The following is a 12,036-nucleotide window of genomic DNA, read 5'->3' as shown; positions in this document are numbered from 1 at the left end:
CAGCCCATCCCAATTTTGGTATTCCTGACACAGGGGCCTTGAAATTCACAATTCTGGAAGAAGAGCCCATCATAACTATGTAAATAGTTCATCTGCTTATTATCCAGGAGTAGAGAAAAAGAGTTTCATAGATGTAATGTATTTTCACCATATAATCATTAAAGAGCCACATCCTAACACCATAACCCCTGACCCTGGGGCCATAAAATTCATAATTTTGAAAGAGGTACTCTTGCTCATCATAACTATGTACTTAATTAGTTTATCTAATACTCAGGAACAGAGAAGAAGATTTTCAAAGAAATAATGCATTTTCACTATATAATCAATAAAGCCCGCCCTAACACCAGAACCCCTGACCCTGGGACCATGAATTACACAATTTTGGTAGAGGCATTCTTGCTCATCATAACTATTTACTTAGTTAGTTTATTTAATACTCAGGAACAGAGAAGAAGATTTTCAAAGAAATAATGCATTTTCACTATATAATCAATAGAGCCCCGCCCTAACACCAGAACCCCTGACCCTGGGGCCATGAATTACAAAATTTTGGTAGAGGCATTCTTGCTCATCATAACTATTTACTTAGTTTATTTAATACCTAGGAGCACTGATTAGAAGATTTTCAAAGATTTAATGCATTTTCACTATATAATCAATAGAGCCCCGCCCTAACACCAGAACCCCTAACCCTGGAGCCATGAATTTCACAATTTTGGTAGAGGCACTCTTGCTCATCATAACTATTTACTTAGTTAGTTTATTTAATACTCAGGAACAGAGAAGAAGATTTTCAAAGATTTAATGCATTTTCACTATATATTCAATAGAGCCCCGCCCTAACACCAGAACCCCTGACCCTGGGCCATAAAATTCACAATTTTGGTAGAGGCACTCCTGCTCATCATAACTATGAACTTAATTAGTTTATTTAATACCCAGGAGCAGAGAGGAAGATTTTCAAAGAATTAATGCAATTTCACTAAATAATTAATAGAGCCCTGCCCTAACACCAGAACACCTGACCCTGGGGCCATGAATTTCACAATTTTGGTAGAGGACTCAATGCTGATTACAATCATACCAACAGTTTGACTGCTTGATGTCCGGGAGTAAAGAAGAATACCGTGAAATTCAAACATTTTGTTCCCATATTCTATTGATGCTACATGTCAAAATTTGAGTAATAAATTGGCTCAAATGTTCCAGAGAACAAACTGTATGTTCAAAGTATGGCCAGCACACAACGGACAGATATAGATAGCAATTGACTTGGGTGACCTAGAAATGGGGACCCCTAGAAATGTTTTAAAATGATAGTACAAATGAATCTGTCACCCTTACAAACTTGATACTTCCTTTGAATCAAACTCGATTTTACTTCATACTTTATTGATTTGATCTGTAAATAGACCAATTAAGAATATATCAATAACAATTTGGCACCAGGAAACTACAATAAAAAAGATGCTTTGAAATAACCTCAGAAAAGTTTGGAGTACACTGTCACAGAGTTAGGTAACATACTCTCTTATAGAACACTACTGGTAATTACATGTACCTATATTTATTGCTTATTAATGGCAGTACCTCTGCTATCATCAAATGGAAACAATAGGCTGTGTAAAGCATTATTCAAGTAACAATGTACATTCATTTGGGTTTTTTCTCTTAATTATGTGTGGACTGACACTTTAAAATTGACTGAGCTAAAAAATAAAATTCTATATTATTCAAAAATTTTACAATTTTTTCATTGAATTCCACAACCAAAAAAAAAACTCCTGCAAGCAAAATCTTAATAATTCATTTTTCTCATCCGGATAATCTTTGGGTTAATCCCTAGTTTTATTGACCTCATGGCCATGGCCCGGTTAAAATGTCTCTGTGTCTTCACTTCTCCTGGATCATCAAAACTGGCTTCTATTGAGGTAATGACTCCAAAAATAACTCCCAAGACTAAAAACAAGATAATAAAGAGGGTATACTGTGTCACTGTTGGACTTGGAGTTCCTTCCATTTCCCTGAGATGAGCTTTTGCGGGCTGAAAACCTGGATTAAGGTCAAGGGCATGTGTAAAATGTAGTGCTGCTTCTTGGTAATGTCCATAGGCTTTCAAGATTTCTCCTAGTGTAAAATGTTGAAGCCATGTATTCTGAGTGGAGGTTTGCATGACTAGTGAACGTCTTGTCAGAAATATTGCGTCATCTAAATATTGGAGATTAAATAAGACCCGTGCCATATTAAGTAAAACTTCTGGGTTGTTTGGGGACACTGATAATGCTTTTCTAAAACATTCTATTGAATTCTGTGTGTTTCCTTTAATTCTCCAAAAATTCCCTATCTGGTTATACACATTTGCCGAGTTTGGATCCTGTAAAATATAAAAACATTTTATTTTTTAATCACAGACTCAAAAAATCTTTTACTTTCTTTTCTTATACATGTAATCAAAAACTTACATCTTTTTTCATCTTTTTAAGTTTTTCCTCTAGTTCATTAATATCTACATGTGAGCCTTTGCTGCCCTTTTTCTTGAAGATAAGTGCGACCTCCGGCTCTGGTATATGACTGTGTTCGTTCCGGTTTGCTATTCCCCGTAGGTGATCATACTGGGTGTGGTTTACAGCCTTCCCACAGCTTAGTTCTGTCTTCTTTTTCTGATCATCTCTAAAAAATTATGTGTTCTTATGAGAACCAATATTCCGGATCAAATTCATGAAAAATTATGTTTAAAATGACATTTAGAAATTCATTTGTCCTTAGTTGAAAATAAACAAAGTATCTTAATTATGTAATGTATCAGAATTACGGTAATTGTAGATATAACTGATCCAATTTTATTTTCAAGCTATCATTCATTGTGTCACAAACATTTTCAATGTAATTGAGGCCTAGAAAAAAAATATGTTTGTTTCCGCTTTCCCGACCGACCCTAATTTATAGTGCCGACCCTAAATATTTTTTAATGCTTTTGTCCCATGGTGTGCAAGATTTCACCCAGGGTACTGTAGTCTCCAACTTTGCAAGTTTTTCAAGACAGAAAGAAGTTTGGGTCACCTTTCTATTATCAATTTAAGTCACAGAAATGCTTAAAAACATCATTTCTTTTGTCATTAATGTTACTTCTGTACATGTTTTTAATTTTTGATTAAAGAAGCAAAAAAAAAATTTTTCCAAAAAAAAAAAAAAATTGCCGACCTACCTACCCTATATTTTTTCAGCCTGAAAGCGGAAACAAACATATTTTTTTTCTAGGCCTGATGTAAATTGCTATTTTCTTTTACAATTACAGATTTATCAACTGACACATTCAGTTACCATATGGTGTTCAAGCTTAGCTCTAAAGCTCGACGCCATAAAAATATTAAAAGATTGGCCATTTTGTACACTTTTTCAGGAAACAAGGAAAATGATGCAATTCATGATGGCATAATGCATTGACTAGCTAGAAAATTATATGTCATTTTTTGATAGATATGCAGTCATCAATGGTCTAAATGAATGATATGTAATGCATTAAGAAACTAATACTAAGCAGTTCATTCTTTTAGAGGCGGGTCAAAAGGTTTAAGTATGTGTTTTACTATGAAGTTACCATCGTTGAAGTTCAAATAAGTGGAAAGGCATAAGCGAAAATCAAAAACAAATACATTGACTAGAAGGTGTTACATTGGCTCTTCCATTAACTGTAGCTTACACGAAGGATATTACATGAGTTTAAAAACATAAATCGCATTTGCAGTCAAGGAAAGGAGTTAACAAATCCTTATTTTTTGAAAGATATAGTCTCATAACAGTGTGTGCAAACAAATTTTCATAAAACACTAATGTGCATTACTCAATTTGTTTGCTCACACCTTTGCAGTTATGAGAAAAACATAATTTATTATGTTTCAAAAAATAAGGATTCAATACTTAATTGAAATCAGACCATAAATGTAGGAGGAGTAGCATTTTGAAGTGTATCAGAAATATCCATTTTTAGTAAACATGGCGACACCATAATGGCATTCGTCAAAATCTAAAACCGATCTCTACAGAATATCTATATGTAACAGGAAAGGACAAGAGGTACGGCTGGACTGAGAATCGAATCCTTATCAAGAACCCTTGCATCTCCAGTCAAGTGCTCTGCCAATTGAGCTATCCGGGCCGATATCCATGGACCAAACCATTCCTCCCTCCTTATATGGTCTTCGCCCTCGAAGACGCAACCCAAGTTCTAATTAGCCCCTGGCAGGACTTTCACCTGCAATCCCAGGGGTGGTCAATGGCACCAAATCTGTAACAGGAAGGGAGGAAATGTATGGCTGGACCGGCAAATAAATCAGGGACCCCTGCATCTCCAGTCAGATGCTCTACCAACTGAGCTATCCAAGCCAATATCCACGGCTCAAACCATTACATATATAATTCTTTACTATAAGTTACTTCATCTTGTGTACCAAGTGACAGTCATATCAATTAATTGAAAAAATTATAGCAAAACTGTTGGAGGAGTAACATTGTTTACAGACGGACAGACAGACAAGCATCTTCATTTCTATCACATGGTCATGATCGCAGATGCTCTTCCAGTCTCTGACCAGTACAGCTTAAAATACTGATAACATCATCAGATCATGTTAGTATGATGATGATCACTCAACAGTTTTCCCGCGTTTTACACTAAAATAAACAAATAAAAATTGTCATGGAAGACTTTAAACTGTAAACAACTCCTACGTACTCGTTCGAGCAGTCCTTATACCGGTGTTTATCACAATGTTCTGTTTTTCTCATTATTCGCCACTGTCCGTTTTCTACCACTTTGTTGGTCAGAATGTTCATCAACTCGTCCGTCTCCCCATCTGTTTGGTCACTGCTCTGTATCACCTTTCCCTCGTCTGCGCTCAGTTTCCAGTGGTTTGACCCTGCAGAACTTCTAGAATTCGAATTTACAATTTGCATGGACACTATGTACAGTGCCATGTACGAGACACTAGGTAAATCGTAAGTCATTTTCACAGTTTTCAAGCTATGTTGACAGTTTACTTTCTGACAGTTGACATCGTGTTTTCGTCAATATGGCGGTCTTTAAAGCGCCATCTGTGAAGAATTTTTCCAATTTTCAAGGGGAGGTAAATCTTATATAAATTTCATCAAACCACAAAAAAAGGGGGGAGTCCACCAAAGAATGTGGATCTGAAAGAGGGTATCGGGGATAGAATCCCATTTGCATAGTTTTTTTATGAGGAGAAAAGAGAGGGAAAAACAAGGAAAGGGGGTCTCAGAGAGAGAGGGAGAGGCTACTGAGTTTGTATTAAAATACATGTGTTATCAATGCATGCATGCATGCATTTTTAGCTCACCTGAGCCGAAGGATCAAGTGAGCTTTTCTGATTACACTTTTCCGTCGTCCATCCGTCTGTCTAGCTGTCCGTCCGTCCGTCTGTTAACTTTTTACATTTTTGACTCCTTCTCAAGAACCACTGGGCCAATTTTAACCAAACTTGGTACAAAGCATCCTTAGGTAAACGTAATTTTAAATTGTTAAAACAAAGGGCCAAGATTCCTCACAAGGGGAGATAATCAAGAAAATACAAAAATAGGGTGGGTTCATTAAAAAATCTTCTTCTCAAAAACCATTGGGCCAGAAAATCTGAAACTTATGTGGAAGCATCCAGGGGTAGTGTACATTCAAAATTGTACAAATTATGACCCCCGGGGGTAGGGCGGGCCACAATAGGGAATCCAAGTTTTACATAGAAATATATAGGAACAAACTTTAAAAATCTTCTTCTCAAGAACCACTGGGCCAGAAAAGCTGAAACTTATGTGGAAGCATCCTGGGTTAGTGCAGATTCTAAAGTGTTAAAATTGTGACCCCCCAGGGGGGGGCAAGGTCAAACTGCAAAGGTATTATAATGGGGAAATTGGGTAAAGAATGGTATCACCAATGCTACTCAGGTGTGCGATGTGGCCCATAGGCCTCTTGTTTTTAATTATGAAAGACCAATGAAACACTGAATTAAATATACTCATAAACATATAAAAATCCATATTTATTCGATCAAAACAGAATTATAATTAATTGGATTGTATGAAATTCAGTTTTAAACAAAAAGCTGATTTTCAAGCAATATATATATATAAAAAAAAATATGAGCTGCATTTGTGAAGTCCTGAGCATCTTACCTTCCTTTTAAAATGCATATACGTGTATGTGCTGTCATATAAAAATCTGCTTGTAATTAAAACATGATGAAAAAATTATGAAGAATTTTTTTTTTTTAGATTTCTCTTTACTTTATGGAATTTTTTGCATTCTATAAGAAAAATACTTGAAATGTAAAGGATGACAATCATGGTGTAATTTTGCTTTATTCAAAGCTTATAAACAGTTCTCTCATTGCAAATATGAATAGCAGAAGTCTTAAAATAATTCATTTTGTCATTAAAATAGTTAATATGCAATATTACAAAAATCACTAAATGAATTACGTCCCCCGACTTCAATATGATTATAATGCCAAAGACCATGTTTTGCTCTGGAAGTGGGAGACGCGAAAAAGGGCAGATCAGATCGTAAGATAGGAAGTCACAATGGCTATATGCAATAATAATCAAAGTACTGAGACAGTACTGAAAGACGGGGTCAACCGTCAAACAATTTTCATGCTAGATTTTACAAATGTGATTTTTTAACGAGTTTTGATAATTTTTTTTAAATTAACAGACTAAAACCAAAACTGTGAATAATATAAATTTGCGTTTTTTATTTAATTTGAAGTAGAAATTTCAATAATTGGTAAGTCTAGAAACCTGTTTGAATTGTCCGAATTTCACCTGGTCCGAATTAATATTTCACCGGAAGTAAACAATGGATGATGCGTACGCAGTCGTAATACTACGCAGGAGAGTACTTTGTTTACTAGTGTGTTTTACAATTAATATTGAGTTTACGTTTACAAAATGCTTCATGAATTTGATTAAAAAAAAAGTTTATATCACTTTCTTCTGTTTGATACAGAATGTTTATTTTTTGATCAAAATAATTTCTGCGCTCTTTCATAAAGCGTAGATTTAATTCATGTGTTATCACCACGGCTTCCTTTTTGAGGGCTCTGACAGTAAACTAATAGACGGGACGTGACCCCGTCTGAAAATGATAAAGAATCTGTGAAGGTTTCATTAAATTTTATTCAGTGGTACAGGAAGAGTTGCTGATAAGAGCTGGGTACCCTTCAATATATTACAGAAAGAATAGCAGTGTCATTTTTTTTGCTATGGGAAGCCCAAAATATGTATCCAACCAAAGAGTAAAATAGGAGATGCACAATGGCAATATATAACAAAGATGTGATAAAGATTCTGTGAAAGTTTCATCAAATTTCATTCAGTGGTATGACAGGAGTTGCAGATAAGAGATGGGTATCCCAAAGTGTAAACAGACGGACGGACATCCCTTTTACCAATACCCTCCTGCTTTTCAAGTGGGTATAATAATAAAATGTTTTGCTACATTAATCTTTGACGATTACCCAAGTAGAACAGACAGTACCTGGACTTTTATACCACTGCTAGAAATGCAGGAGGATACATAAGTGATTGGGGTTTCTGTACGTCCGTCCGTTACGCTTTGGGGTACCCATCTCTTATCCGCAACTTTTCTTATACTAATGATTGAAATTTAATGAAACTTTCACGGAATCTATATTACCTAGTGCCATTGTGCACTTTTAAATTTAATTTTTGATCCGACACTTATTTCAGGTTTACCAGAGCAAAACCACAGGCCTTCAGATCGCTTTGATCTTACCGACATGTGTTTTTTTTTATACATGTCGGCAAGATCAAAGCGATCTGAAGGCCTGTGAGCAAAACATTAATTTCGCCATTATAATAATTTGGGAGGTGGGGGTATCATTTATAGTGAGCTCAGGTGTGTTTAGGACCGAACTTCTTTCAGTACCAAATTTTTTTCCAAACTTACAATTAATTACTTACCTTTTTTTGCAACGTGCCTGTTGAAAGTAGGGGGACTAAACCTACACCTTTAATACTCAGGAACAGTGAGAAAAAAATTTCAAAGAAATAATCCATTTTTAATATTATCTACAGAGCATCCTGTCCCATTTCCAATTTTCATGACCCATGGGCCAGAGTTAGTATTTGCTTGAACATCTCTATATGGTGCAATTAAGATAGGCATTGCATTTAACCACATTCACAAATGTCTGTGAAACAACAAAGATGATACCCAGTACTTTTACAGAAAATAAAAACTTTCATAAGATTTTAATGGTATTTATTCATCATCAGCTTCTAATTTGATATTGTTTCCAAACTTTGCATACAATTTCACTTTGAGATCTTGAAGTAGAGTTTGTATAGCTTCACATTGTCGCTCTAAGTCTTTCATCTCTTCCTGTGTGTTTTCCTTCGCTTTTTCCAACATCTCGTTAGCACTGTCTACTGTTAAGCTGACAAATACTTCTCCTATCTGATATGTAATTTATGAGTTAAGGAATCAACAGTCAAACAATGCAACTATGACAATTTCGCTGACAGTCTTGGCTATGTTGTTGGGAACAAAGATTAGGTAAACATTTATATAGATATGCTGACATCAAGAATAACATTTAGATCTAGATCTGAAATTGAACACTAGTATATCATTAATATCCCTGAGGCAGCTTTCAAAATCATACTGCATACTTTTCATTTAAATAAACACCTCAGAATGATGGGGCTGGCACAACTTGCGACCTCTCTTGCTAAATGATTAATTTCTATAAATACTTAGGTTTCACTTTACAGTTTACACCACATTAATATTGTTTGCCAGACTCGTGTGAGCATCAACATACAGTAAATCTTAAACACATAAAAATTTATAATAATGAGATCCTGTGCTTGCAAAATTTTAAATGGGATTTATTACTTTTTTAAGGTTACATACATAAAATAAACAGAATTTGTGGAAAAATTTTCATGCTTATAATTCATAAATACCATATAATTACATCTATCTTCAGTATCTTGTAAAAATAAATGTTGTCAAAAATTGGTTATCTTCAGTACTTATATCATTTTTGAGTGCAGTTTTTATGGGTTGGGTGGGGGGGTGAAGTGTAGGGCTGGGACGATACAGCTTTTTCTATATCGATACGTATCACAATATTTGAGCCACAATACGATATGTATCACGATATGTTGAATTTCTTATAAAATCTTTTGATGTATTGAAATAAACAATTTATTTCTTTGCATATAAGAATAATTTATTCAAAATAGTTGTTTATATGATGTAGAACAAAAATAATTTACTCAAGTGGTATTAATAATTATTCATTTCATATCTATATTTATATTTAGCTTATTTTTTTTATATATTAAACCCCAAATGTTAAATAAACAAGGAAAGACAGAAGTCAGATTTTTGGGGCGATATTTCGATATTTTTTAAAATGTATTGATATGTGTATCGTCCTCACATATATCACGATATCTCGATATATCATCCCAGCCCTATTGAAGTGGGTAGGGGTGGGGTGAAAAACTGCTTTAAAAAAGATCTCAAGTTCATCCTTACAATGTAAATATAAGTCCAAATGTCAATGCTTTTAATTTTAAGGATATGGGACTAATTCATCATCTAACATCATCATCTCGTCTCCAGCATCCTCCAAGTTCTGTAACTCTTTCTGAGGAAAAAAAATTAAAATATCCTACATGTTAAAAAAAATCCTTTTTCATTTCTGAAAATGTTAAGGTATAAATATTTAGTTTCCTTTAGAGTAAATTAAAAGCAATTTTGATTTGCTTTGAACATACATAAGGTGGGACAGTGTGTTACCTTTTTATTCTCTAGTTCATCCTTGAGATCCTGAAGTTTAGCGTTATTTCTGGCGAATTTATTGATTTTCTGTTGATCATCATAGGTGACCTGGGTATCCGGGTCCTACAACAGAGAGAGAGACTGTCATTATAGGTTAAACACAGAGCAAGATGTTCAGTAGAGTTAATTTGTCAGCAGTACAAACAATCTCCCGTGCAGAGTTGTCCTTCATTCTCTCTCAGACACCTCTGCAATGGGCTCACTTCAAGATTTTTGACATAACATATAAAACATGATATTTGCAGGATTGCTTCAAATTAAATCAATAGTTCTGGATTGATTTGAGTTAATATTTATCTCAAAACTTAAGACATAAGCATAAAAACTGAATTATAATGAATTAAAACTAACACACTATCATTTCTTGTGTTTATCACTGTGATAAACGCGAGCGAACGACAGAGCTGAATGTATGAGTTGATGGTAGTGAGTGCAGTACTTATTGCCCATTTTTAAGTTCTTTTCCTGCTAAATGACGCCATTAGTCGGGATTTTATTTCTGATAAAATAAGCATGTTAAGATAGTATAACTTTGGATTGAGCTGATTCAATATCTTCATGAATCAACTCAGGTGAGCAAATAAATAGGATTTAAATATGATTGATCATGGTGATGGATTAAGATTTCGTGGATTTCTCCTATTTATTCCTATGGAAAAGATTGATCCCTATATTTTGATTGTGTTGGACCTGCATGATGGATCAGTTATAATTATAACTCGAATTTCCTGTAGGGATTCTTTGGTTGATCAATTTATTTAGTTGATACATGAAACAAACATAAAATTCCAAAAAATCAATTTATTATTACTACAAGCATGCCCTAGTCATGATTTTTTTTTCCACAAGCCATGCTTGCAAATGAATGGCACTTCCCAATGCGATTGGTCCATCTTTTTTTTAGCAATTGTTATTTGTTAATGACAGAAAAATTCTTAACATTGATTAATTCCTCTGTAGTATACTTACTGAATCTTTCATCGAGTTTGCCATAGCAGTGTGAAAAATATTTTTCGACGACTCAAAAGGCGCACTTGTTTCATAAGCCGGGTCAAGCCGGTTAATATTCCGGAACCGGGCAAGTCACTTGTTTCAAATATATTTAAGCCGCCGGGCGGTCAGAAAGTAGCCCGGATCGCCCGAAAAATTTCGAGCGGCCAAATGAAAAGCAATATGGCGGAAAACGGAGGTAGAAATGTTATTCGTTTTTTATCATTTGTCGTAGTCTCGGTGTCAATAAACAAACATTACTGAGATAATAAGAGACTTTTGCAACATATTTGTTTACATTTGCACGACAATTTTTTCTTTTCAATTTTAAAGCTGCTTTTCAGTTCTGTGGGTAACGAGACCCCATATATGCTCCAAATTCACAAATTGTACATTGAATGGAACTAGTAAATAGATAGTTTTCGATAGGCCTGAATTTAGCGAAAGTTACCTCCCGTTGGCCGCCATATTGGAGGTAGACTCAGTGATTTTCCCTCTTTGTCTTACCAAGTTTAAGAAACTAAAGCAGAAATATTTGGTGGAAAATCTTTATCAAATAATTTTTCTTCAATAAAGGAGGCTTCCAAAAATTTATATACTTCAGAAAAATAATGATTTCTAATTCAGAATAGCAAATATAAAAATTTTAAATTGGTTGAACAATGAAGGAATATGAGTGTTTGGACCTCCAGTATGGCGGCCAACGGGAAGTAACTCTTGGTCAATCGAAAACTATCTATATTAAAACGAAATATATCCATTAAATCGTTGTTCTCGTGCGTTCAGATAATTTTTTTTACAGCAACAGCACCAATACCAGCCAATCCGGCTTATTTTTCACTCGTTTCAGCGACACTAACCGGGTCAATATGCCATGTGATAAAAGTGAACCGGGTCATCGCCCGGCTGTCTGAAACAAGTGCGCCCAATTGAAATCCAGAAAAGTACTATAACATTCAGACCGAGTCCGATGTAAAGGAATTGTTAACTCGGACAAGGAATATTGGAAATGTTTTTGATTTTTACAATTATTTAGCCAGTTTTCAACATTTTCTTGACATTTTTCATGACATGAAATTATTTTCTGAAAACAAGTTATCGCTTTTTTTTAAAATAGAAATTGTGTAAAAGATTTCTTAATCATGTTAATGTAATTT

General features: G+C 34.6%; 2 protein-coding genes across 2 annotated transcripts; both read right to left on the bottom strand.

Moving 5' to 3' along the window:
- Positions 1-1,401: 1,401 nt before the first annotated feature.
- LOC134255775 (uncharacterized) lies at positions 1,402-5,086 on the bottom strand. The gene is made up of 3 exons (XM_062738298.1): positions 4,736-5,086; positions 2,466-2,673; positions 1,402-2,377 (listed from the first exon to the last, which is right to left on the bottom strand). Exons 1-3 carry the CDS (start codon positions 5,005-5,007, stop codon positions 1,802-1,804), a joined length of 1,056 nt encoding a protein of 351 aa, XP_062594282.1. The 5' UTR covers positions 5,008-5,086; the 3' UTR covers positions 1,402-1,801.
- A 3,188-nt stretch (positions 5,087-8,274) lies between these two features.
- On the bottom strand, positions 8,275-10,942 carry LOC134255732 (prefoldin subunit 4-like). Its single transcript, XM_062738244.1, has 4 exons — positions 10,859-10,942; positions 9,848-9,952; positions 9,632-9,695; positions 8,275-8,499 (listed from the first exon to the last, which is right to left on the bottom strand). The coding sequence occupies exons 1-4, from the start codon at positions 10,880-10,882 to the stop codon at positions 8,297-8,299; spliced, it is 396 nt and encodes a 131-aa protein (XP_062594228.1). The 5' UTR covers positions 10,883-10,942; the 3' UTR covers positions 8,275-8,296.
- Positions 10,943-12,036: the final 1,094 nt, after the last annotated feature.

This window comes from Saccostrea cucullata, unplaced genomic scaffold, assembly GCF_032062105.1.
Source record: "Saccostrea cucullata isolate Sc308-1 unplaced genomic scaffold, CSIRO_AGI_Scuc_v1 ctg5, whole genome shotgun sequence".
In the NCBI taxonomy this organism is placed as follows: domain Eukaryota; kingdom Metazoa; phylum Mollusca; class Bivalvia; order Ostreida; family Ostreidae; genus Saccostrea; species Saccostrea cuccullata.
Note: the sequence above shows the minus strand (reverse complement) of the source record. Positions and strands in the feature narration are given on the sequence as shown.

Excerpts from the sequence above, each read along its gene's own strand:
- LOC134255775 (XM_062738298.1), bottom strand. The coding sequence starts at position 5,007 with ATGACTTACGATTTACCTAGTGTCTCGTACATGGCACTGTACATAGTG. Across the intron at positions 2,674-4,735 it reads TATAAGGACTGCTCGAACGA|AGATGATCAGAAAAAGAAGA; the intron begins GTACGTAGGAGT and ends ATAATTTTTTAG. Across the intron at positions 2,378-2,465 it reads TTAAAAAGATGAAAAAAGAT|GATCCAAACTCGGCAAATGT; the intron begins GTAAGTTTTTGA and ends TATATTTTACAG.
- LOC134255732 (XM_062738244.1), bottom strand. The coding sequence starts at position 10,882 with ATGGCAAACTCGATGAAAGATTCA. Across the intron at positions 9,696-9,847 it reads ATGAACTAGAGAATAAAAAG|AAAGAGTTACAGAACTTGGA; the intron begins GTAACACACTGT and ends TTTTTTCCTCAG. Across the intron at positions 8,500-9,631 it reads GTTAGATGATGAATTAGTCC|CATATCAGATAGGAGAAGTA; the intron begins CATATCCTTAAA and ends ACTCATAAATTA.